This window comes from Mesoplodon mirus, assembly GCF_964341445.2.
Source record: "Mesoplodon mirus genome assembly, chromosome: X".
Lineage (NCBI taxonomy): Eukaryota > Metazoa > Chordata > Mammalia > Artiodactyla > Ziphiidae > Mesoplodon > Mesoplodon mirus.
This window is the reverse complement of record NC_138981.1, coordinates 139279698-139305714: the sequence shown is the minus strand read 5'-3', so window position 1 is coordinate 139305714 and position 26017 is coordinate 139279698. Positions and strand designations below refer to the sequence as shown.

At 64.8% G+C, this 26017-nt stretch overlaps 1 protein-coding gene across 2 annotated transcripts; it reads right to left on the bottom strand.

Moving 5' to 3' along the window:
- On the bottom strand, nt 1–25452 carry FLNA (filamin A). 2 transcript variants are annotated; one of them, XM_082610107.1, is made up of 48 exons: nt 25373–25452; nt 21814–22301; nt 18455–18703; nt 18253–18350; nt 17986–18133; nt 17483–17601; nt 17312–17389; nt 17058–17220; nt 16756–16956; nt 16100–16237; nt 15887–16010; nt 15635–15771; nt 15341–15534; nt 15092–15205; nt 14857–15000; nt 14037–14160; nt 13790–13950; nt 13613–13703; nt 13356–13525; nt 12965–13082; nt 12604–12866; nt 11781–12378; nt 11521–11694; nt 11273–11435; nt 11035–11195; nt 10772–10942; nt 10262–10385; nt 10016–10172; nt 9147–9336; nt 8968–8991; nt 6402–6649; nt 6223–6318; nt 5950–6052; nt 5722–5862; nt 5485–5613; nt 5116–5289; nt 4858–5019; nt 4561–4764; nt 4332–4484; nt 4093–4215; nt 3710–3976; nt 3436–3573; nt 3122–3237; nt 2463–2595; nt 1512–1688; nt 1148–1366; nt 860–1063; nt 1–488 (listed from the first exon to the last, which is right to left on the bottom strand). In XM_082610107.1, exons 2-48 carry the CDS (start codon nt 22184–22186, stop codon nt 301–303), a joined length of 7944 nt encoding a protein of 2647 aa, XP_082466233.1. In that variant the 5' UTR covers nt 22187–22301; nt 25373–25452; the 3' UTR covers nt 1–300. The 2 variants fall into 2 exon arrangements, with proteins under 2 accessions (XP_082466233.1, XP_082466234.1); XM_082610108.1 differs by lacking the exons at nt 8968–8991; nt 25373–25452.
- Nucleotides 25453–26017: the final 565 nt, after the last annotated feature.

Here is a 26017-nt window from a genome sequence, read left to right as displayed (position 1 = left end):
TCAGGAGAATGGAAGCAGAACTTTATTCCTCTTGGCTAGAGAAGAGAACTAGCGGGTGGTTGTGCACAAGACCCCCACCCCTCACCCCTCCCAGGAGCAAAGAAGACAGGCAGGCTGCCTCTGCTCGCCCCTCTCCTTTGCCCAAGTGGAGGCAGGGGAGCGCAGCACAGGGCAGGGTCGGCTGCGGTGACAGGGTGGCCAGGGTTGGCCAGGGCTGGGGCGGGTGCTGCTCGGGTGGCGGAGGGCGGGCGCAGGGGCACTTCTCATCCTGGGAGCCGCTGGCTGGCTCGGACACGGAACTCAGGGCACCAGGACGCGGTAGGGGCTGCCTGGGATGTGCTCGTCCCCCCATTTCACCACCAGCGTGTACTCCCCCTTGTCCTTGAGCAGGTAGGAGACGCTGTAGAGCCTGCTGCCCACGTGCTTCACCAGGATCTCCTCGCAGGGTGTCCGGGGCCCGTGTACCCCCACCAGCAGCATGTTGTTGCCTGGGGGGGTGGGAAGGGGCCTCAGTGCCAGGCCCCAAGTCCCCCACCTCAGCTGTGACTGCGCTGACTCCCTTCTCCTGTCTTGTATCCTCCCCTTCCCACCTCGTCGCCTGTTTTGGGGTGACAGCCCTTCCTAAAGAGCTGCGAGCAACCCCCCACGCCCCCAGCAAGACCAGCAAAGGAAACTCCAGCTCCTCCAGGGCACTTTCCTGAAGGGTAGAGGAGATGGCAGGGAGGCCCAGGCTGGAAGTGGCCCGCTCCCAAAGGCATTCCGACCCGCCTCATTCCCCTTCCCATGTTCCCAGACATTGGCTCTCTGCTCTTATTTCTAGCCTCATCTTCTGGAACCAGGCTAGGGCCTGGACACCCACCTGCTTTGCTGCAGTCCACCGTGAAGCTACTCTTCTGGCCCATGTAGGCCTTGCTCAGCCCCACGCCCTTGGCCAGCACCTTGCTGGCGTCGGTGGAACCTGGGCCTGGGGCCCCATGCTGGGGGGCACTGGCAGTCTTGGTCAGGGAGTCCACAAACACTGATGATGTCTCATGGAGGCTGTGGTTGCTGACCAGACGGTGACCTGCAGGGCAGAGCACGAGAGGCTAAGAGGTGGCCAGAGTGTCACGCGCTGGGTTGGGTAGGGGCAGTCTGGTACAAGGCTCACCTGTAACTCTGGCCTTGAAGGGGCTGCCCCCAATGTGGTAGGGGCCGCCGTACTTGATGGAGATGAGGTAGCTGCCAGGTGCCATGGGGGTGTAGGTGACGCGGTAGCCCTCAGGGCACTCCTGGCAATCCATCTTCACCTTGGAGGGCCCGTCGATTGTGACCGATAGGGCACCAGCGCCCGCATTGCTTGTGTTCACAATGAACTCAGCTGGGCTCCCTGGGGAGGGTGGGCAGAGCTGGCCTGGCCTGTTTCCCCACCGCAGCCCCCCAGTGTAGCCTTGTCACCTCCGCACGCCTGAGAGCTCGGAGGGGGGACCCGAGCAGTTGTGTTCACACACCGGAAGCTGCACCCACTAACCTACCTGTGACGCCGCCTTCCAGGCCAGCTCCGTAAGCGGACACCAGGCCTGGGTCCCCTCCGTGCCCAGGCTCCCCAACTCGGATCTTGAAGGGGCTTCCAGGGATGTGGGTGCCATTGAACTTGACATCAATCAGGTAGATGCCATTCTCCCGTGGGATAAAGCGCACGGCATACTTATCTGAGGGGCAGAGGAACATGCCATGGGCCTGGGGTCTCTCCTCCCAAACTGACCAACTGGCATCGGCGAGGGGCTTCCCTTGCCTGCCAGCGTTGAGTCCAGCAGGTCTAGGGGGCCCACTCAGCTTTCTTCGGAGACCGTGCTGGGCACCCACACCCCACTGCACAGACCTCCTGAAGCCTGTGGGGCGAAGCTTTAGATGCCCAAGCTACTGCTAGGACTCATTCGGACTGGAATCTCTTGTAGGCAAAATGCCCGCCTCGATGCCTCCTTCTCCAAAGGTTACCATGGGTGCCTTACCCCCCACGTGTTCACTGGGGCCCAGAGACAGGCAGGAACTTGCTTGAGGTCACGCAGCTGGGAAGGGGCAGGATGAGGCTGTGAACTAGTGAAATTGGGCCAAGCAGCTCCTCCCACACCCGAGGCTGTCCCCAAGTTCCAGGCCTTGGCCAAAGACCTGGGCAGCCCCCATCACTGGACTTTGGGTCTCTCCCTCAAGAGACTGCACTATACGGCCTGCAGAAGGCGTTTTCCTTCCTAGCAGCATGGCTGCTGAGCTAGGTACCCCAAGGGCTTGGGTCACAAGTTGGGGAAGCGCCGCCCGGCTGAAGGAGCCCAGGCCTCTGGGCCCTGTCTCAGCTGCTTCCGGAGTCCGTGCCTTCCCTTTGTACTCTCAGCCTGCTTCCAGCCAGTGGGCCAGGCCCAGGGGAGGCCCACTGCTCCCAGTGGGGCCAGGGCAGACGGCTGGGTGGCCGGGAAGGGACAGGGCCTCACCTTGGTCGATCTCTGTGACATAGCACTCCTCCAGGGCTCCTGAGGGGCTGTGCACCTTGGCATCGATCGCCCCCTTGGCCCCGTTCAGGCTGACTGCAAAAGAGGCTGGCTGGTTGACCTTTAGCCCTGACTCCTGGAAGCACAGCAGACGCGGTTAGGGGCTGGGGCGGGGCAAGGAAAGGCAGGGCTCCAGAAGCAGGAGGCCCACGGGGTTGCACTTACCCATCTGGCGTCCAGCTTGGTTTAAAGAGGGAGAGCCATTGATTCTCGAGAGGCAGCAAGCTACAGGCACACACCCCCGCTCCCAGACCCACGCTCTACAATCACACACCGGGCGGCAGGAAGGGGGGTGGCCCCGCCCTGCGGGCAGCACTCAGCCCTGGCAGGCTGTCCCTCTTTAAACCTCAGCCCTGGTGCTCAAGGGGCACAGGCTTCTGTTCAAAGCCTTTAGAGCTGAGACACGAGAAAAACTCCACGCGACGGTCAGGGGTACTTCCTCCGACCCCAAGCGTGGGCTGCACCCGGCCAGAGCAGAAGCCCGGCGCCCCGAGCTGGGCTGGGCGGGTCACTCGACACGGGGCCAAGGCCTGCTCTGTGCGGCGGCTCTGGTCTGGCCGGGCCCAGGAGCCCCAGGCGGGCGGTTTCTCTCGGTGCCTCACCTGAAGACTAGAAACAGTAAGGCGGCGGGCGTCACCAGACGGAGAAGCCACAGGCACCACAAAAGGGCTATCGGGGATGTGCTCCTCGTTGAACTTGACTGAGACCTCGTAGTCACCTGAGCAGGGAGAGAGAACAGAGGGCGTGCCGGGAGGTCCCCACCTGTCAGCATTCGAGCCTGCCACCTCCCACAAACAGCCTGAGTGGCCCTGGGACCTCCAGGTGGAGGGTGGGAGCCGGGCAGGGCTGTCCGCATAGACCCAGCCCAGCACCCAAACCCGAATGCTGCCTCCCAGCCCCAGCCACGTCTCAGTACCTGGCTCCTGGACCACATAGGCCACGCCACAGGAGCCATCCTTGCGGTCCTCGAAGGAGATCTCGGCCTTGCTGGGGCCCTCGACAGCAATGGCCAGGCCCCCGGCACCAGCTTCCCGGGTCCAAATGCTGAATTCAGCTGCGGGAAGGTACAGTGTGTCCTCACGGAGGGCTGCTCCCCTGGCATCGGCTCCCGCCCAGCATGGCTGCTAGCCCCCTCCTGCCCCCCAGCCCCCGCCCAGGCATGGCAAGAGCCCCGCAGGAAGCAGGCCTACCTGGCACTCCAGCTTCAGCCCTTTCCAGGCCAGGGCCCCCGGCGCGGACCTTGTGGGCTCCCCCTTCCCCCAGGGGCCCTACAGTGAACTGGAAAGGGCTCCCAGGCACGTGCTGGCCCTTGTACTTGACGCTGACGGTGTGCATGCCCATCTCAGCGGGCACGAAGCGGATGCAGTAGGTATGGTTCTCCCCTTCCACGATCTCAGCCTCATGGCTCTTGCCTGATGGGCTAGTCACCTGGGCTGTCATGTCCTGGATGCTAATTTCTGTAGGTGGGGGACAGCCTGGTGAGCAGGAGACCGAGGGCCCACCCCTGTTTGGGACTACCTCGGGCCGGCACATAGGACTCCCTGGGACCCTCCCTGGCGCCTGTAGCTCCTACCAGGGATCTTCAGGCTCAGGTCACAATGACTGCCAACGTTAGCCACCGAAGGGGCCCGTCGCCTGCGTGTGATGCTCTCTTTCACCCGGCCCTCGCCTGTCACCTTCACGGAGAAGGGGCTGCCTGCAGGAAGAAAGCACAACCCACATCCCACACAAGTTACCTTCTGCAGGTGGACCCTGGGGTGTGGCGAGGAGGGTTGCCCAGCCATGGGGAAGGTGCGTGGGTGCCTCACTCACCAGGCACGTGCTGGTCAGCGAACTTGATGTTGATGATATAGTTTCCAGGCTCCGTGGGGCAGTAGGTGACCCTGCATGTGCCATCCTCCAGGTCCTCTGTGTTGATGTCCACCTTGCTGGGACCCTCGATGGACAGGCTGAGCCCACCATAGCCTGCGGGAGGGACACCCCTGAGCCAGGGGGCCAAGTACAGTGGTCTCACCCCAGCTTCCAGGCCACCACTGCCTACCTGCATCACGGGTGTCGATGATAAACTCTGCAGGCTCAAAGGTGTGGCCTTCGTGGAGGCCCTGGCCTGAGACCCGCACACGGCTGGCATCCCCAATCTCCGACTGGCTGATCACCACGGGGATGGGGCTGCTCGCCACGTGCTGGCCATTCTTCTTCACGTGCACCAGGTGCTCCCCGGTCTCCTTGGGCACGAAGGAGATCCCTGGACACGGGGAGGGGCTGTCAGCTGGGGAAAGGCGTGCCCCCACACCCTGCCTCCCTCCTTTCCAGAAGGCCCTGCTCCCCAGCCTCTTACCCACGTGGCCATTGCGCAGCCGCTTCAGCAGACAGGGCTCCTCCCGGCCCGAGGGCGGCACCACCGTGGCTGTGAGCAGGCTGAGGTCCGTCTCCGAGATATTGATGGGGATGTCAGCGGCAGAGCCCACCTTCAGGTGGGACATGCGCATCGAGTCGTCACCTGGCAGGGGACGGTCACTGTGTGTCCAGGCACAGAGGGAGACTGCACCCACCCTGCCACCTGCCTCCTTTTGTCACTGCTCTGGGTATCACCTACCTGTGACCCTGGCAGTGAAGGGGCTGCCCGGGATGTGCTGCTCGTTGTACTTGACCAGGATGCTGTAGTCACCAGGCAGCACGGGCAGGTAGGAGACGCTGCACGTCCCGTCCTGGTTGTCAGTGCAGCTGATTTCTGCTTTGGATGGGCCCTCGATGGCCAGGGACAAGCCCCCTGGAGAGAGTTGTGGGTGAGGGTGGGAACTGTGCTGAGGGACACTGCGCCAATGAGGAGAAGCCCCAACGGGCAAGCAGAGTCTGGGGGTGGGGCAGGGAGCCTCATCTGGGGAGCATCTCCAGTGTCCAGCTCCCCACCGGATGACAGTAGCCCGTGACACACAGGCAGGTCAAGACGAGAGCTGCCGCTCACCCTCTCCTGCATCCTTGGTGTTGACGGTGAAGACAGCAGGCTTGTTCACCACCCCGTGGGTGAGGCCAGGCCCGTAGGCTGTGACGTGGCCGCAGTTCACATAATCCACGTAGAACTGTAGGGGGCTTCCTGAGGCAGGAAGAGGGACCACGTGGAATGGGGGCCTCGTGTTGTCCCCAAGCCCTTCCCCCAGCCCCATGACCCTGTAAGGTGGTGGTGGCATGCTGAGGGGCGCACCTGGGATGTGCATGTTGTCATAGCGGATGTCCATCTCATGCAGGCCGGCCTCGCTGGGTGCGTAGCGCACGGTCACGGTGCCATCCTTGTTGTCGGTGATGGCCGGCTGCGCCACCTTGCCCGAGGGCATCCGCACCTCCCCTACAGGGCAGTGGGGCCCGGGTCAGGGCAGCCCGTTGGCACACTCTGGCCTCTGTGGCTCCCTAGCTCCTTCCCGCCCCCGCTCACCAGTGATCTCGCCCTTCTTGATGGTGAAGGGGATGACAAGGTCGAAGGGCCTCAGGCTGGTCACATCCAGCCCATTGACACCCACCAAGGGTCTTTCTGGGGCCTGCAGTGGAGACAGAGGGCCTGAGTGAGGAGCTGCAGGAGGGCCGGGGGTCCCGCGTGGGAGGATCTGGGGCCCCTCCCAACAAGCGGCAGAACAGGGCCTCACGGGACACCCAGCTGGCTGGTCCCCGAGTGTCCCCTAGGGCTGGGAGGAGGTGGGCCAGGCCATACCCAGGTCTGCTGGCCGCCCTGGGCGTAGGTGTATGGTGGGGCCAGCTGCTGAGGCCGTAGTGGGGGCTGCGCCGCGGGCTGGTCTCCGGCCAGAGCCTGCGGGGCAATGCACGAGAGCTGGAGACCCTGTCACCACAGATGAGCCCCGCCCGGACGCCTCACCCCTGACCCCTCCTGACCGTCACTTGGAAGGGGCTGTTGGGCACGTGTTCGCCACCGAAGCGCACGCAGATGACATATTTGCCCGGCTGGGGGGCCGTATAGAAGATGTCAAAGGTGCCGTCCTCGTTCTCTACCACGTCCACGTCCACCTCGGAGCCGTCGGGTGTGCACACGGTGCAGGTCACCTTGCCTTTGCCCGCCGCCTTGGTGTCCACGGTGATCACCGTCTCCTCCCCAATCTGGATGGTGGGGCCGATGCCAGCGCCTGGTGGGGTAGGGTGGGTCCCCAAAGGGGGGGCCGGTGCATGAGCGCGGCGCTCGGGCCACTCCTGTCCACCTGCCGCCCGCCCAGGCCTTACTGCCACCACCAAGCACAGCCAGGCCTCCCGCCCCCGCCCCCCCAAGCTGGGATGGTGAGTGATTTCTCAGAAGGCAGGAAAGGTTCCCCTGAGCCACCTCAAGCCTGGGAGTCCTGTCTCGGGGGAGTCCCCCACATGGGAAAGGCCCAACGGGCAGCACCCAGGAGTCTGAGAGGAAGGAAGGGCCGGGAAGCCCACGAGGCCACCACCGCCATCAGGGCACAAGCATTTGCTGCCACCGCCCCCGCCCACTTGGCTTCAGCCTGTGCCGTGGACCACGCTGAGCAGCGCCAGCGCTCCGGCTGGGCCCACGGCTGCCTTCGCCCCTGTGGCCTGGCCCCGGCCCCCAGTGCCGTGTGCGGACGCAGTGAGGCGGAGTCCTGCTGCAGCGTGGGGGACGTGACACTCGCCCCCCGCCCCCCGGGCCTGAAGGTGAAATTGGAGTTTCCTGACAACTGAGAATGCTCGCTCGACCGGAGGCTTGCAGAGAGGGGCAGCTGGGCGTGGCCCGGCGCAGGCAGGGAGCTGGGAGCAGGGAAGCAGGTAGGCAGCAGGGTTAGCACCCAGGAAGCACAGCGCAGCAGGCAGTGGCATCGCCCAGGGGGGAGGGGGGCAGGAGGCCCAAGCCAGAGCCATGGCCGTGGGGCGGCGAGAGCGGAGCAGCTGAGCAGCCTCCAGGGCCCCAGAGCGGCCGAGGAGAGGGGAGGGCAGTGACGTTATGATCTGGGCTCAGCCGCGGAGGCTCGGGGGGCTGTGGGCTGGGAGGCCTGGCAGCGAGTGCTTTCTGGAGCCCGGCCCCTGCCAGGGAAGCAGCTGGGAGCACCGGACCAACTCGAGGGCCGAGTGCAAGGGGGCCCCCTGGCCAGCCTGCCACCGGACTCTCCTGTCCGTCAAGGGCTCCCACTTGGCGCAAGGGCTCCATGCTGGCCTTCCGCGGCTCTCCTGACCTCTACACCCGGCCCCCCCTGCTGCCGCCCCTGCCCTGGGAGGCCTCACCTCACACATAGCCACACCTGGTCTCCCTGGCTCGGAACCTGGACCCGCCAACTAGCTAGTAGCTCAGGCCCCAACCTCACAGTCAGCCCCGACTCCCCGCTTTCCCGGCCCAGCGCCCAGCCCCTCAGCTGCTCCATCCTCAAAGTACCCGCCCTGTTTGGCTCCCCCTCAAGCCCCACCACCAGCAGCCTAGCCCAAGCCACCCCTCCAACAGGTCCAGAGGTGACTTCGGTTCCCCAGCTGGGCACCCTGTCTCCATTCTGCACGCGGTGGCCAGGTAAACCGAGACCACTCCCTCAGCCCAGCCCTGCCCCTGCCTCTGCCCCCCCAGGCCCTACCCCCTGCCCTAGGCACGCAGGGCTGGCGTCTCAGACCCCGAGGCCTGCTGTCCAAAGTCATCGAGCCCCTGCCGTGGAGCCCCAGCCACCCTCTAACTTTCTCCCTGGCTGCCTTGGCCAAGGTCCAGGCCGACAGCCCTGAGGCTCCCGTGTAGTCGTTGCCTCTTCTTGGTGTCCCTGGCTGGGGCTGGCTCTCCCCTCCCATGCCTGAGCAGGAGAACCTCCGTGCCTGGTTGGGGACCATCTGAATAACGTCACTGCTTGGGGAATAGGGGGAGGGAGGGAGTGGGGGAGGGGGGGCCACCGAGTGCACTTTGGGGCTCTGAGGCCGGGCCGGGCCCCGCCATGCTGGCCGCCCAAGCAGTCGACGCTGGTGCTACGGCACTACCAGCCAGCCCCACCCACTCATGCAGCCTGCACCTCCCCCGGCCTGGGACGCAGAGGCCCCCGGGAGGTGGGGATGGGGGTCTGTGGATCCGGCAGGGGCTGGGGACTCCCACTGCTTGGGGGAGACCCCACGCGAGAGCCCTGGACGCGGAAAGAGGAAGCGAAAAGCAAGGGCCTGCTGCCCGCCCCCGGGACTTTCCCGGGAAGCCAAGATCCCCAGACCCCAGAGCCTCCAGGGGGGTGCCTCTCAGGATGCACCTCACCCCAAAGCTCTCAGCTGCAACCCGACTTCTCAGATGGGGAAATGGAGGCCCAGAGAGGGGGAGGGCCGGAGCACTCATGCTCAGCTCCGGAGGCCTCCCTGGGCCCTAACCCTCCAGTTCCCCCCTCTGTCCCTGCCAAGAGCTGCAGCTGGAACTGTCCTGGGAATCAGCATGGAAGAGGAAAGGAAGCTGCCCTCTGGGCAGGAGGGGCATTGGGAGTGGCCCCAGCAAGCAGCTTACCTAGCCCGTGACCTCCGATTGACACTGAGGTGAGAGGGCAGAGAGCAAGGAGAAAGGTCAGGTGAGTCACTCAAGGGGGCGGCCCCCACTCCCACACGCCGCCCCAAGCAGCGAGCCCTTGCACACAGGCACACCCAAGCCCCGTGCTGAGCGCCGTGGCCGCTGGCGGGCTGGCTCACCTGTGACGGTGCACTTGCTGGCATCCCCCGTGGGCACGGCCCGAACGCGGTACGGGGAGAAGGGGATCTCATCACCACCATACTTGATGAGGATGGTGTAGCGGCCCGTCACGTCTGGCACGTAGGCCACAGTGTACGTGCCGTCGTGGTTGTCTTGGATGTGCGTCTTCTTGGGCTTGCCCTCAGGGTCCTGTGTGGCAGAGCACAGGGGAGGCGGTTGGCCCAAGCCCAGCGAGGCCCGGGGTTCCCTCAGGCCCTCTCAAAGGACTAAGCGTCAAGCACCACTGCTGCAGGGACAGCCTCTGAGCCGCTCAACCACCATGGCCCAAGACGGCTGCCTATCCACCACTGTCCTTTACTTCCCCACGGACAAGGTCCAGAAGGGAAGCACCAAAATGCCCAGTGCCCCCGTCCCCTGCACCCTGCGTGACAACAGGCAGGGCCAGGGACTTGGCGCTCATCCTGCTTTACCCCCACGAGGACCTCTCAGCTCCCATCCTCTACCCCAGGGCCTGCCCTAGCACCAGGACAAGTTCCCCCGAAGATCTCAGAGTCCTAGCCTTATACCTGGCCCCAGAGAATGTTACAGGCAGAAAAGCTGAGGCACTAAGGGCTTTGGTGACATCAGAAGTGAGCAAGTGCATGCGTGGGGAAGCCTGTGTCTGTCACCACCATCCTAGAGGCGGGGGGCCTGCCCTGGCTGGCACGGCTCCTTAGGGAGACCAGAGAGCCGGACTGGCCCATCTGCCCCAGGCCGCGGACCCCGCACTGCACCCCGCTCCGGCCTGGGCCCCTCCCCTCCCTCGCCTTCCCTGTGCCCGGAGCTGCAAAACAGCAGGACCAGGCGGCCACCCGTGCGGCCGGCTCACCGTGATCTGGACCGCCAGCAGGCCCTCCCCTGCGTCCTTTGCGTCAATGGTGAACTCCACAGGCAGGCTGGCGGGCACGCCAGTGGTGTTGAGCCCGGGGCCGCTGGCCTTTACCTTGCTGGCATCATGTGTAGGCAGCACCTTGACCTTGAAGGGGCTGTTAGCCCAGGATGCTGTGAGCGGTCAGGAAGGCTCTTGGTGCCCAGCCCAGGCCCCTCCCCACGGGCAGAGGGCCCAGCCTCTTACCTTCGGGGCACCTCTTCTTCCCCGTACAGCACCGAGATGCTGTAGGGCCCCTCACGGCTGGGCACATAGTTCACGGTCTGGGTGCCATCGGCATTGTCCACCACATCCACCGGCTCCACCAGGCCTGGCCCCCCAGACAGAGCCTTAGCCGGTGCCCTGGGCCCCTAGTCCCACCGCACTAGAAAGCCGAGTCTGGGCCACGCACCCAGCCCTCACCCCAGGGGGGCTCGACTTGCCCTCACCTGCCCGTCCCCAGAACAACCCTGAGCCCCTGTGACATCTCAGACCCTTGCCCGCTCTACCTCCCTCCCGCCTGCCACATCTGCTCAGTGGCCGAGTCCTGTCTGTTCTGCTTCCTTTTGGTCCCCTGCCCCAGGGCACTGGCTCTGGGGTCAACTGCCTGCCCACTGGCCCTGCCCCCCCGCCCCCCGCCGTGTGCTGGGTCCCCTCCCTCAGAGGACCACACTCTCCTGAGCTGACCCCCACTCCCAGGCACAGGAACACTCTCACCTTTGGGCCCCTGCACTTTGACCTGCAGCGGGGCCACGCCGGCCTTGCTCGTGTCCACCTGGAAGGACTGAGGGAGGTTGGCACGGACCATGCCTGGGCTCAGGCCAGGCCCAGAGCACTTGACCTTGGACGCGTCTGTCACATCGTGCACAGGGACCTTGAAAGGACTGCCTGGAGGCGGGCAGAGGGATGGCAGCTGTGTGAGACAGAGTGGAGGGCGGACAGGTGGTCCCAGCCCGGCCCCAGCTGACCTGCCTCCTCACCTGGCACTTGATGGCCGCCGTAGGTGACATTAAGGCTGTAGGTGCCAGCCTCGTAGGGGACGTACTCGACCGAGCAGCTGCCGTCCTTGTTGTCCATGCAGGACATCTTGGCCTCGGAGGGGCCCTCTACAGCCAGGCCCAGGCCCCCTGTGCCAGCTCCCCTGGTCCAGAGAGACAGCCCGTTATCCCCTGGGTTCCAAGGCGCACTGCAGCCCCTGCTTCTGGGGCCCTCGCTCACCTGGTCTCCACGGTGAACTTGTTGGGCTTGTTGGTGGTGCCGCTTTGGATGCCCGGCCCATGGACGCGCACTCGGGAGGGGTCACAGCCCTCGGTCACAGGCACCTGAAAGGGGCTGCTGGGCACAGGGCTGCCGTCGTAGGTCACATCCACAGAGTGGAGTCCTGCAGGAGGGCAGGCTGGGTCAGAAGGAGCCCAGGTCGCCCTGCCCCCACCCCCGGCCCATCCCTCCAGCGCCCCAGCACGCACCCTCCTCGTAAGGCGTGTACTCCACTTTGTACGTGCCGTCGCCACAGTCCTGCACGTAGGTCTCGGTCAGGTTGCCCGAGGGGTTGGCCACGCGAGCCTTGACGTGCGGCCCTCCGGTCTGCGTCAGAGCCCGGGCATCCACACTGAACTCAGTGGTGGCTTCTCGGAAGACGCCTGCAGCGGGGCAGGGAGAGGAAGAATGGGGCTCCAGGGGCCCCGGCTCCCCCTGCTCCCGTGCCCTGTGGTGGGAGGCCTCTCACCTTGGCCCTCAATCCCGGGCCCATAGCACTGGACGCCTGAGGTGTCCACTGCGGGCTCCACCTGCAGCTTGCTGGGGAAGTTGGGCACAGGCTGGCCGCCGTACTTGATGGTGACAGTGTAGGCCCCGGGGCACAGGGGGATGTAGGTGATGGTGTGCGTGCCGTCACCGTGGTCCTGGATGTGCACCTCGGCTGGCAGCCCCGCCTCGGAGCGGATCTCAATGGTCAGCTCTGCGCTGCCTGCGCTCGAGCAGTCCACGTGGAACTGGCCTGCCTCACCGGCGGTGGCCCGCTCCAGCCCAGGGCCCGAGCACTTGACCTTGGATGGGTCAAAGCAGGGAACCACGTGGGCCTTGAACGGGGAGCCGGGGATGTGGGTGTCAGCGAAGAGGATGTTGATGTTGTAGTCCCCGGGCTCCGTAGGCACGTAGGACACAGAGCACGTGCCATCCCCGTTGTCCAGGCACTCAAGCTGGGCCTCACAGGGGCCCTCCACTGTCAGGCCCAGGCCGCCTGTGCCGGCGCCCTTGGTGTCGATGGTGAAGCGGGCAGGGGAGCCTGCACTGCCCCCCTGCAGCCCCGGCCCAAAGGCTTTCACCTGAGGGAGGAGGGGCAGGTCAGGAGCCAAAGCCACGCCACCTCCCTGACCCTTGACCCTCAGACCCCCAGCCTGACTCTGTCTGCCTCCTCTCGTTCTGGCTCCCCTCCCCCACCAGACGGGCACAGGCAGGCCTGAGCAGGGCCACCACTCAAAAGGACAAAAATGAGAAGGGGTGAGGGCGAGTCTGGAGAAAAGAGGGGGTGGCGCCTACACCCCAGTTACCTTGCTAGGCTTGGTGGGGGGCACAGCTTCGAGAGAAAAGGGGCTGCCAGGCACAGGCACGCCGTCGTAGGTCACCTCGACCTCGTAGGGCCCCTCTTCACGGGGCACAAAACGCACCACGCTGTTGTCAGCCCCTAGGCCTGGCTCCACCTTGCAGGGCACTGCTGTCCCCGAGGGGCCCACAATCTTGGACACCACTTTGCCTTGGCCACCGGCACCCTTCGACTTGACTGTGAACTCCTGGTCTTTGCCAACATCCACCTCTGTTGACATAATAAAAGGAAGGAGAGAACTGTGACACGGGCCCAGGCAACCCCAGGGCATGCTCAGTGGCTGGCTGTGACAGGCCCCAACTACTTACTCTCTCCCAGGCCGGACACCTTGATCTTGCTGAGGTCCAGGCTTGGAGACACCGCCACCGAGAAGGGGCTCTTGGGGATAGGATCCCCTCCATAAGTGACACTGACACCCACTGGGCCCTGGGAAGGGTACAGAAGGGCAGGGTCATGGGTCATGGCCCTGGTCCCCCTGGCCTGTGGCTTCCCAACTTGGGCATGGGGAGGGGGCTTCAGAGACAATGGCTTCTCTCTGCCACTGCACCCCCTGGACTTCCATGCCCGCTCTCTCCCAGGTGGGAAACGAGAGTGGGCGGGAAGCCCCCTGGAGCTGCCCACCCAGCCCACCACATGAGGGGGCGCACGGGCTCAGCAGGTGTATGGACAGGCGCGGCCACGGGGGGTCAAGGTAGCTACCTGCTGCACAGGAGTGTACTTGACGGTATAGGTATTGTCATGGTGGTCAACGAGGTCCACATCACGTACCGCGTCCCCCTTGGCCAGCCCCGAGAACTGGACATCCAGCTTGCCTTTGCCGGCGGCTTTGGCATTGACCGTGAAGTGGGTGGGTTTGCCAAGCTCGACACCTAAGGAGACACAGCTACCCTGTAGGGGCACCTTGCCCCACGCCCCCTCGGGGCTCCCCAACCTCCCCATGGGGTACTCGTCCTCACCGGTACGACTGAGGCCAGGGCCCTCGGCCTTCACCTTGCTGGCATCATGGGAGGGGTCCACCTTGACCCGGATGGGGCTGGTGGGCGTGGCCTGCAGGGGGCGGGAGGAGAAGGGCTGAGAGGAGAGCAGCACCCCAACACCCAGCAGCATTAGGGGCCGGGAGCGGCAGCACCCACCTGGTCAGCAAAGAGGACCATGATGGTGTAGCTGCCAGCCCCACGGGGTGTGTACTTGACTGTGAACGTGTCGTTGTCATTGCGGATGATGTCGAAGTCAATGTCGGCCTCAGCGGGGCCCACCACACCGGGGGCACACTTGATGCCAATGCTGACGTCACCTGCGGGGGAGGAGGGAGTGGAGGCTGGGACCTCACGGGGACACCTCACCCACTCGCCCACCCGCGCTCTCGAGGCAGGGCCTTACCCTGGCCGGCCTCCGTGCAGTCCACAGTGAAGTAGGTGGGCTCGTGAGCCTTGAGTCCCGTCTTGGCCACTCCTGGGCCGTACACCTTGACCTTGTTTGGGTGGCTGCCGGCTCCCACATTCACCTGCAGGGCACGGGGGCAAGTGCAGGGGCATGACCAGTCTGGAGGAGGGGCAAAATGGCGCGACCACCCTGGGGAGTCGCCTGGTGGCTCCTTGAACAGTGACATGTAAAGCAACCATATGATGCTGCAGTGCCACCGCCCTTCGCTATCTATCCACCCAGAGCAATGAGATCGCTCGTCTGCACTGACACCTGTACTGGAACATTCACGGCAGCCAAAAGGTGAAAAAACCCCAAACGCCCGTCAACAAATGACTGGACACCTAACACGTGGTCTATCCATACGATGGCGCATCATTCAGCCATAAAAAGGCAGGAAGCACTGACTCATGCTGTGCTGCGGGTGAACTAACGCGAACATGGTGTTGAGTGAAAGCAGCCAGACATAAAAAGCCACAGGGCCTGGGAGTCCATCCCCAGTAAATGTCTAGAGAAGGTAAACCGCACAGCCAGAAAGCGGGTGAGCGGCTGCTTAGGGGCCGAGGGCAGTTGAGGCATAGAGGAGTTTCTCATCCTCGATTGTGGTGATGGCCGCACGACTCCGAACTTACTCACAACTACCGAGTTGAGTTGTTTAATTGAACGGGGTAGACTGTACGGTATGCGAGTTTCATCGAAGAGGGCCGTAGCAAAGCAAAGCAGGCGCCCAGGGAAGTGGGCTAAAGGCCTGTCTGAGGCCTGCAGAGGGCAGGCTCACCCGGAAGGGGCTGCTGGGGATGCTGACGCCTCCCCAGGACACCATGGCCGTGTGCTTCACCGGCTTCCGGGGCACATAGGAGCAGCTGTAAGTGCCGTTGCCGTTGTCCTTGACCACTGCCTCCACGGGGCAGCCCTCGTTGTCCTGGAAAGTGGGCGGGAGCGGGCGGCCTCCTGGTCAGTGCCCGGGTCTGGGCACCTGCCCACCCTGTCCCCACCACAGATGGGCACCCCACCTGGACTTGGACCCTGAGAGGAGCCTTCCCGCCGTGCTTGGCATCCACCGTGAACTCTGCCGGCTTGTTGACAGCCACACCCGTCTTCTCCAATCCAGGCCCACGTGCCTTCACCTAATGGGAGGCCACCCAGATCTCAGGGGACCAAGTGCTGGCCTCCAAAGACAGAGTGGCAGGAGCACGCTGCCGGCGACGCCAGCCCAGGGCCCCAAAGCCCAGAGACCCAGCCCAGCAGCCCGCGCCCTTTACCCTGTCGGGATGGAAATCCTGGGGCGCCTCGCGGATGTCGGCCATGAAGGGGCTGAGGCGGATGTCTTCACTATTGCACAGCACGTGCACGGCGTACTCGCCAGCCTCCTGGGGCCAGTAGCGCACATCACAGGACCCATCGCCCTTGTCATCACATTCGATCTTGGCCTGCGACGGGCCCTCCACCGAGAAGCCTGACGACAGCCGCCAGCTCCGTCAGTGCCCTGGAGCCTCAGGAGGGTGGCCCTTACCAGCCTCTGCCCCCAGGTGCCCACATCGCAGTCTCCAACTTACCCAGGGTGCCCACATCATCCCCAATGGCCTCCACCACAAAGTCTGCGGACTTGCCGACGATGCCGCCCTCCAGCCCGGGGCCCCAAGCCCGCACCTTCTGATTGCCACACTCGGTGCCCACCTTCACCTCGAAGGGACTGCAACGAGAGAGCCACCCAGGGGAGTGCCAAGGGGCCCCATCTTGGAGGGGGGCCAGCCCAAACCCAGCAGAGGGAGGAGCGCGCCACCTCTGAGCTCAGCCCGGGGCCTCACCTGCGCCCGATGTTCTGGCCGCCCCACGTGATGGTGACAGTGTATGTGCCGGGGACCATGGGGTAATACTCGAAGCCATAGACACCATCCCCCAGGTCCTTTTGTTTCACGCGCTCTTCGCCCTCTGCCGGAGACAAGGGAGGGCCTCAGGCCTGCCCAGCAGTGGCCGGGGACTCGCACCGCCCACCCCAGCCCAGCCACAGGCCAACTTACTGGGACCCTTCACGGTGACCTTCAGCTCCCCACTGCCCGCACCCTTCGTGTACACCTTGAAGTCGGCAGTCTCCTTCACTCGCACACCCTTGGGCTGGAGGCCCCGGCCGATGGCGCGGCAGGCCCCTGGGTTACAAGCTGTGAGCAGAAGGCTGGCTGAGCTGCTGGGAGCTGGCGCTGGGCGACCCCTCCCTTGCTCCCACAAGGCTGGGCCATCGGGCCACATGGGCCAGTAAGGGATGCGTAAGAAAGAACTGGAAGGGACCGTGACCCTAGGATCTGTGTGGCCCAGGCCAGGACACGACAGGCCTCCTCCCACCTGCTCCAGCCACGCCAGCCCCCCGCCTAGCCCCCCCCTAGGAAGACAGATCCAAGTACCGTTGACCCTGTGGGCAGAGCAGAGAGCAGCAGGTTTCTAGACAGCTGGAGCGAGCTCTTCCGAAGGTGAGAGCGTGGAGAGAGAGAGAGAGATGGAGAGGGCAAGAGGAGGAGGAGGAGGAGGGTCCCAGCCGCGCCAGAAAGAGTGCCCCGCACAGTGCAAGTACAGAAGCCCCGGGAGCCGGGCCGGGGGCTGGAACGGGACCTGCCCAGCTGCCCCCCTCCGAGACCGCAGGGCTGGAGCCGTGCCCAGAGGGGGGCGGCCGGGACTGGCCTACCTTGGCCAACAGTGACAGTGTAGGGGCTGCGAGGGATGGGCACACCAGCGAAGGTGACATGCACCGTGTGGACGCCCTCCACGGTGGGCTGGTAGCTGCAGCGATACGTGCTGTCGCCCCGGGCCTCCAGCTGAGGCTCCACGGTACCCTTCCGTCCTGTGGGGTCCTGGATCACCACTTCCACCTCGCCTGTCCCCGCTCCTGCCAGGAGGCATCGGCTCAGATCCCGGAGCCTCCAGGCCGCTCCTGCACCACCCCCAGCTCTTCCCACAGACCTGCCGGCCTCAGCACCCTCCCCTCACCCGCCGTGAAGATCTCAAAGTAGGTGGTCTTGTTGGCGATGTTGCCGCTGGGCTCCAGGCCAGGGCCCTGGGCCGTCACTTTGCTGGCATCTCCCTGGGACTTGTCCACATACACCTCGAAGGGGCTCTTGGCGATGTGCTGGCCGGCAAAGAGCACGGTGACCTGTTCCCAGGAGGGGCGCAGCGTGAGGGCAGGGTTGGTGTGCCCTCGCCACTGCCCTCGCCACTGGCCTCCCCTTGGGATGAGGGCTCACCTTGTGAGTCCCCGTCACCTCGGGGACATACCAGACAGAGAAGGTACGGTTCTTGTCGTTATTGGCGGTCACCTTTGCCTAGGGCGGGAAGGAGTCCGTGAGCCGTGGCTCACAGCGGCCCCTCCACGCGGGGGCCCGGCAGCGCCCTGCCCTGCCTGCAGGCCGCCCTACCTCCTCCTGGTGCCCGGCTGGATCCTCCACATACACCAGCACCTCTCCCTGCCCGGCGCTTCTGGTCTCCACGGTGAACTCTGCCCGCTTCTTCACCATGTTGCCTGTGGGCTCGATGCCTGCCCAGGGATGGGGGGGAAGCCACAGGCTGGCTGTGAGGGCTGGCGCACCCCCGCCGCAGCCCCATCAGGCCGTTCGGAACGGGGTGAGTCAGTTCGGTGTACACCCCAGCGCGCAGAACCTGGCCTTCAGCCCCAGCTGTGCTCCTGCCGTGGGACAGGCCTGGGCCTGTTTTCTAGAACGCTGGCTTGAGTTTGCCTCGGGCTGGTGTGGTGGGGGGAACACAGAGCCAGTGGCCAGTTTTGACCAGCCCTGACCCACTCCTGTCTGACTCACGGAGGGGCATTTGATCACCTGGCAGCCACGTGACTGAACACTCCCCGGGAGCTCACGTTCAGGGAGGAGGTCACCTTGCAGGAGGACCCCCCGCCTGGCTCTCTCACCTGGCCCGTAGGCTCGGGCTTTCTTCGGGTTCAGTTTGGGCCGCAGGGGAGCCCCTGGTTTCAGCTTGGCCTTGGGAAACTGGGACAGGTAGGTCATGACGGAGTGCTCATCCACATTGGGGTCCACGATCTCCTCAGGGGTGATCACCTGTCACGCGCAGAAAAAGGAGTCACTTGGCCTCCAAGCCTCAGGGTCCTGGGACGCGCCACCTCTCCGCACTGGGACCTCGGCCCCCAGACGGCCCCGGTTGGCCCGGCGGAGCGTACCTGAGGGATGCCCAGCCAGTCGTCGGCCTGCTGCATGGCTTCCCTCGCGTTGTTCACGGGCTTGCTGGCATCCCAGGAATCCCAGTCAGGGCACAGGCCTGCGGGGCAAGGAAGGCCATGAGTTTGGGGGGCCATGAGACCTGGCTGCAGGCCATCCCCTCCACCCCCCTACAGGTGGCCCCGCCCCCCCGATGCCCCTCACCTGGGGCACAGCTGTCGACAAGGGCGCCCAGGGCCCTGCCACTCTGCCAGTCCCGGCTGAAGTTGGTGATGGGCAGCTGCGGCAGCTTGTTCTGGATCCAGCCGAGGAGCCTCTGCTTGGGTGTCTGTTTCTTGGCCTCCTCGTCCTCCTCCTCATCCCACATGGGCATGGAGATGGAGTAGTGCAGGATCAGGGTCCAGATGAGGCCCAAGATCAGCTTGAGGTTCCCGTCCACAATGGCCTTACTGTCTGTAAGGGGAACGAGTGGCAGCGTTGGGCGGGCAAGGCCGACCCGGGAGTCCCCGTGCATGCGCGCACACACACACACACACACACACACACACGTGGGTTTGGGGGTGGCACGCATTCAGGGTGTCAGGCCACTCCCAGGCACTGGGGAACGTGGCAGCACAGCAGGCCCCAGAGAGGAGGCAGAGGCCCCCGTGGGGCAGGGTGGGGTGTGGGTCGGGGCCCTTTCTGCCCAGGGCCCCTTTGGGGGTGTGAAGGAGGTTCGGAGGCAAAACACCTGTAGACACATGGTGACAATAGAGCACAATGAGGGGGCATTGCTGGAAGCCCTGGGGCCGTGGGGACCCAGAGGAAGGACAGGACACAGACCTAGGCAGCAGACAGGGCCAGGGGAGGAGCCCCCTTCCCCAAAGGTGGCTCTGGAGAGTGAGTAGGATGAGTGCTTTGCAGGGGCCCATCCCCAGGGATCTCCAGGAAAGGGCCCCTGACCTGCACTGACAAAGAGGAAGGCAGGCAGGCGGAGAGGTTGGGAAATACGGCTGCTGCCCTGGGGTCGCGGGGGCGGGTGGATGGCATGAGGCCGGGGAAGCAGAAGTGGAGGCGTTGGGCAAGGACCCTTTGGGTGGAGGGTGTGAGCCCCGCCCCCCCACTGCCTTAGTGCGCCCCCTCCCCCAACAGAGCCAGGCTGGGAGTTGGGCAGCAGCCCTGGCACGGGGGAGGGGCTGGGAGCCCCAAGGAACCAGTGGTTGGGCTGCATGGCCCTGACTCACTGGGGCCCGGCAGGGATGGCCTGCCAGCCAGGATGACGGGCAGGACACATTCCAGGGGCCCCCTCACCCAGCCCGAAGGGGGAGGGTGGAGTCAGTGAGCCTGGGTTGGGCGCTCAGGGCCCAGCTTGGGAGCCTGGGTGGCAGAGGTCATGGGTGGGGTCCCCAAGTCCTGCTGTCTCAGCAGAGCCTACTCAGCTGCTGCCTGCCCTCCTCGCCACCTAACGGGCCACTGGGCTACAGGCTGGTGGCCGCCAAGCTCACCACAGGGGAAGTGGTTAGGGCGGGCACCCTGCACCCCATCCCCATGGCAATCCCTCTGGGCTCTGAGCCCCACCCAAGGCCCTTCTGGGTCTCAGCCTTCTCAAGCAATCAGTGGGGGGGCCGGGGGGGCCGTGAGAACTCGGGAGGGCAGCTCATCTTTGGAATCCCTGCTGGCGTGTTCCACCTACCCTTCCCCAACAATCAGTAGAAAATACTTGTCTAGTGAGTCAACTTGGGGGTGGGGAGAAGGGGATGGATGCCACCAAAAGGGTCATCAATGGCAGGTAGCCTCTGAATCCAGCGGGCGGCATCTTGCAGACCAGCTCAATGCCATTCAAAACAGAGCGGCCTTCCTGCTCCTAGACTGGGGCTGGTCCCGGTCCCTCACCACTGCCTTGCACTGTCCCCAAATGGCAGCTAGGAGGGTGGAGTGGGGGCTTCAGGCTAGGGGTGACTGGAAGGTTCAGAGAAGACCAAGGGCAAAGGAGCAGCCGGGACTTCCCGTCAGGCTCCCACCCGCAGAATCCCGAGTCTAGCACAAGCCCTCAGCAGGCCCGAGGTCCACTATGACCCACGAGGGGAAACACAAGGCCAAGCTCATCAGCCATCATCGGGCTGGGCCCTCCCCACCCCCCGCCCGGTCCATAGGAGGCTGGCCTAGGCCCTCCCATCCACCTCACAAAAGAGGGTGGGAAGGACCGGGCTCAGAGTTGAGAGACTGACTGGTTGGATGGCCCCGCCCCATCCCACCCCCTTTCCCCAGCCCCCCGGGCCAGCCTGCCCCCTCCCTCCCCTAATCACTGCTGCTTTCCAACATTTTTTTGCCTTATATGGCAAAGCTCTGGGAACTAGGCCTGCTCCAGCCAGCTCACAAGAGGAGGAGAAGGAGGGAGGGGGGAGGAGGAGACCCCCCCCAGACAATTGGGGTGTGGCCCGCCTCCCCACATCCGGTTGCCCCCCCACCCAAGGCTCAGAGATGACTCAGCTTGGCTAGACTGAGGCTGGGACTGGGGGGTGGGCCTCGGCCTCGACTTGCATTCCAGAGAAAGAGGTGGGGCCCTTGAGACCTGCCCTGAGTGGTTGGGGGCACCTGAGTCTCGGTCCCTCCTTTTCTCAGGCTCAGCATGGACCGGGCCAGGGCTGTAGGGACAACTGGAAGGCCTCTTTTGATTGTGAAGAAAAGAAAGCTCGTGCCCCTTCTCTCCCTGTCGCATCTTCCCGCCCCCCCGCCCCCAGTCACCAGTTCTGTCCCTGTGTGGCTCTCATCTCCGAAGTCCCTGGGATGATGCAGTAGGCCCGATCAATGCCAGCCTCACCAGCCCGGTGACACGAACACTGGGCTGGCAGCGAGCCCAGCACATGCTGGAGTACCTCCCAAACAACTCCTGCATATTCTAGATGCAGGAAAGCAAGTCCTACATGGAGGCAGGAGTTTGGCACAAGCTCGACAGTAACCGGGTATCTAAGTGACGACAAGCCAGCTCGCTTCACTGGCCAGCGCCCAAACCCATCTCAGGTGCTGTTTTGCTAGCTATGGCCCTCTCTGGCCCCCTAGTTCCCGAAAAGAGACCTAAACTTGGGGTATGAGCCATCCTCACTGGGGGGCACTAGACAATGGGACCCACAAGCTCCAACCCCCTGTTTAAGGAACCACACGGGTGCCTGAAGCCCAGAGGGCCCTCTCCAAACTGCTGTAGGGGATGGAGAGCCCCGGCCTCCCCCTCGTTAGAGATGGGGCGCTAGGCGCACAGCCAGAGCTTGGCCAGTGCCCGCCCCCCCAGGCCCTCTCCCACCGCGGGCGCAGCGGCGGGGGCGCGGCCTGTGGAGGATGTGAGCTCAGCCTGGGCGTGGGCCAGCCGGGGACCGGCGGGCGGGGGCGCGTAGCGGTCCGCACGCACCGCCGGCCTGCGAGCCTTTGTTCTCGAGGCCCACACGGAGCTGGGCGGCCCCGGGGACTCCAGGGGCGGCGCCACAGCTTAAGGGGGTGTCTGCGAGGGGTCGGCCCGGAGAAGGTGGGAGGACGCGCGGAGCCCCCTCCCTCGCCGCCCCGCGCCGCCGGGCGGCCCGCCGCGCCCTCACCGATGGACACGAGCTTGATGCTCTCGCGCTCCAGGAACTCGAGCGCCACCGACACGTTCTCGAGCTGCATCTGGCGGAAGGTGGGCCTCTGGTTGTGCTTGCGGTGCATCTTCTTCTGGCTGAGCACCTCGAGCAGCGCGATAAGCCGCAGCCCGTCGCTCAGGTCCTTCTGTAGGTTGGCGATGCGCTTGCTCACGCACTTGAGGTGCTCGTTGCACCAACGCGTGAATGTGTTCTGCTGGATCTTCTTCCACGGCGCATCCTCCGCCAGGTCCTTCTCGGTGGCCGGCATCTCTGCGTCTCGCGTGTCGGCGCCACTGCCCGGAGCCGCGCCCGCAGCGCTCTGGCCCGCCCGGGAGTGGGAGCTACTCATTTTGAGGCGCGAGGAGCCGAGGGGCGGTGCTGCAGCCCAAGCGAGGGGACGGCCCTTTAATTAAAGTCGCAGGCACCTCAGCGAGCGCGGGGCGATGCAGACAGCAGAGGTTGCGCTGCGGAGAGAGCGAGCCCTTTAAATGCGGAGCGGGGGCGGGGCTGGGAGGCGGAGTCACATAGGGGCGTGGCCTTGGGTGGGGCTTCGGGGCTATGCCCGCCCCGCCCCACCCCACCCCACCCGTTGGAATGCCCCCCTGAGTCCCCCCGCCCAGGCGACTTCGACCCGACCCCCAGGCTCCGGGAAGGGTCGTTGGGCCCCGTAGCGGGCAAGGATGCGCTCAAGTCCTGCGATCTCTCTCCTGCGCTACAGGAAACGCTGCAGCTAGGAAAGGCTGAGCAGCGTCTGGCGCTGGACCTCTTGGCTTCCAGCGGGCACACCATACAAGGGACTTTCCTTCCCCAAGGCCCCTGCGGGGGGTGGGGTGGCTCGCCCTCCCTGCGTCACGTGGACTCCGCTCGGTCCCCGCAGCCCCCCGTCGTCTCCTCTCCCCCCGAGCTCCGGCGCTTGGGGTTCCCTGGACGCGCCCCAGCCGGCGGCCCCGGCAGCAGCAGCAGCAGCAGGAGCAGCAGCAGCGGGAAGGGGCCCTATCTGAAGGGCGAGCCCTTGGAGAGCGCAGGTCTGGGCCAGGCGCTGCTGGCAGCGCTTTGCGCGCGTGCGCCACGCCAGGGAAGCCCGTAGCGCCCGAACCCTAGGCCACCCCCCCAGACCCCCTGCCCCATCCCGCCTTCCCGCTCTGCAGGGCCTGGCCTGCGCACCTGCGCCCCGCCGGTCCCCACCGCCTCCCTCCCTCCCCGCTCCACCCGGGAGGAAATGGGGCACTGGGCCAGGAGGCCACCGGCACTCCAGGAGCCAGCAGCCTTGGAAGGGGCCCGGGCGTGCCATTGCGCACTGGCACAGGGCGCCGTGTGATGCATGCAGAGACAGCGAGTGCCCGCCTCACCCACCAGCTGTCTACCTGGGGCGGGAGAGGCTTCCTCTCCTGTCGGAATGGCCCCTGAGCCCGGTGTGACCGGCGGCCAGGCAGCGGCACGGGGCGGGGGTGGGGGCTTCCAGACTCAGAGGGACCTGCTCCGGGGTTCCAGTAAGACTTGGTGGGCTCTGAGCACCTGGGTCTCGGTGGGCTTCAGGGCCGTGGTAGTGCAGAGCGGGCCCCCAGGACAGGGGGGCCAGGGGACCGAAGGGGGCAAACCACGGAAGGCTGCGAAGGCCTGCTGGGGAGCCGGGATGGTGTCTCCAGGGCAATGGGGAGCTATTTGCTCAAAATTAATTTTCTGGTAGATAACTGGAGACTGTGGGAGGTCACTGTGGGGAGACGTTGACCGGCAAAGGCACAGGGGCAAGAGGCCTGTTGGGACATTCACTGCCACCCTCTTCAGTGAAGAGAAGCCAGCCTACTCATGGCTTTGTCACCAGAGTGGACTCACTTCCCCCAGTCCTGTGTACCTCCCCTCTCCAGGATGTTCCCTTCTTTACATCTTTTTTTCCAGAAAGGCATGTCTCTGTCCCTCCTGCTTGATTCTTAGATTGACCCGCAGACTAGCAGTAATTAAGTTATCTGCTAAAGACCAGTGGGAGAGGAGGCCCTGGGTCAGCCAGCACGTCATGCCCAAATATGGTTGACTCTTACACAGCCCTGGTGTCTGCATCACCCGCAGCGGGGCTGCAGTCCCCACCGGCATCTCCCGTGCCCTCCAGCATGCTCGCTTAGGGGCTGCCTGTCACCCCACTGGTTTTTCCTCACCAGTGGTGATGGTATGGGGTCTAAATGATGCTTTTCAGTCTGAGGCTCACCTCCTGTGCACTGTGCACTCCTGACCACTTTCAGACACATGTGCACAAAACTCCACACTGCGGTGTCTGGGAACTGGGATGGAGGTGGGAGAGAGAGCTGTAGAGGGGGACCTGTGTGGACCCCTCCCTACCAGGCCCCATTCAAGAGGAGGTGAGAGTTGTTCTTCTGATTCCCCTGCCCCACTGGAAAGCAAGTTCCCAAGGACAGAATTACACCAAGAATTGATTTTCACTCCATAACTGACATTTAATTGGGTCATCAGTGTTCATTCCTTAATCTTCAGAGAGCAGGGAAACTGAGTCTGAGTAAGCGACCAGAAGCTGGCTCCAGCAGAAAGGGGGACAGAAGCTGGGTGCCCTGGCTTCCAGCCCTAGGCTTTCCCTATTTGGGGGTGATAAGTGATGGGGGTGTAGAGGGTTCTTGTCCCTAGGGGACATAGTATCACCACCAGGTGGCGCCCCATCCCAAAGCCCCCAGATCGGGCAGTCCTTGGAAGCCCAAATCCAGCTCTTTCATATTTTCCCTTATTTGGAGTAGATTCTTGGATGTTAGACACACCCCGCCTTCCACCCCACTCCTGCCCTCAGACCCCAGGCCAGGCCCTCCCACAGGGGTGCTTCGGCTGATGAAGAAAGCCAAAGAGTGGCAGGAGGGGCTGCTCAGGCAAGTCCAGGTGCAGCAGGTGACAGCACTCAAGTCCTGAGTTCCCACTTCGACAGTGCTGCCTGGAGCACACGCAGGTGGGTCTGCCAGCGGACTTCACCTGCTTCTCCTGGACCAGGTGGCATGGGAATCTGAGGACCCTGCCGCTCACATCCTGGCTCGTGTGAACATCTAGCTCAGAGCCAACCTGGGACAGGGCACAGCCTGAGAATCTGGCCTGGCCACCCTTCCACCCGGGTCCCCTTGGAGCACAGCAGCCCAGGAGCCAGCCCCCATGTACCCAAGGCAGTTGGTGCCCAGAGGACTGGTGTCACAGGTACCCACTGTCGCCCTCCCAGGGGGCATACTGCCTGCGAAGTGTCCTTCCAGGTGGTCACTCGCGCTCAGCCCACACAATGTCCTGCTTTCAGGGCCTTGCCTTCCTGGACAGTCATGCAGTGACCCGCTCACGGGCACCCACGAGAGCCCATATCCTGCCAAACGCTCAGACACCCTCTCTCTCAGGGACCCCCGTGGCTTTCGGCTCCCACACTCCTGGGCACACACATAGGTTCCCGGGGAAACCCGGGAAGGCGGCTGCGCTCACGCACCTGGCTGCACCTGGCCCTGGGCTCCCGCTCCGCGAGGAGCTCGGTGACCGTTCCACTCGGTGCCCGCCTCGGAGGCCTCACCTGCTGTCCCTGCGGGCGGCCGGCGACCGCGGGGTGGCGCCTGGCCGGTCCTAGAGCCCGCGCCGAGCGCCTCAGGGCTCCGCTGGCGTCCGCTGCGCGCCGCGCGCCTCCACGCGAATGGGCCGCCGCCGCCCGCCTTCTTGTTTGCCGCACCCCCGCCCCGCGCCCGGCCCGGCCCGGCGAGAAAGCCTTAATTGGTAAAATCGCCCAGGAGCGGGGGTGGCGGGGCGCCGCGGGGGCGCGCCGTGAGCTCAGGCGCCCGGGCCGCCGGCGACGCCCCCCCACCCCCGATGAGCTCACCGTCCAGCGAGGGGAGGGGCGCGCCCAAGGGGTCTGCAGGGCCTGCGTCTCAGCCCAGCAGCAAAAGCCACCTCCTCCAGGGAGCCGCCCACAGTCACGGCCCCCCGCCTTTGCCCCGAGCCTGGGCTGTCCAGACAAGTTTGATTCTGCCCTTGGGGGTGGGGGGCGACAGGCCCTTGCAGGTGCTCCCTGAGTGCCTACCACCCGGAAGTCCGCACTGGGGCAGGGACCCGAGCCCCGTGATGAGCCAGCGTCCTGGCTGCCACTGATTTGGCCCCTGATGGGTGCCAGGCCTGGCCTGGGGGCGAGCAGTAGAAATGTTCTGGATTCTCAGGAGCATGATTA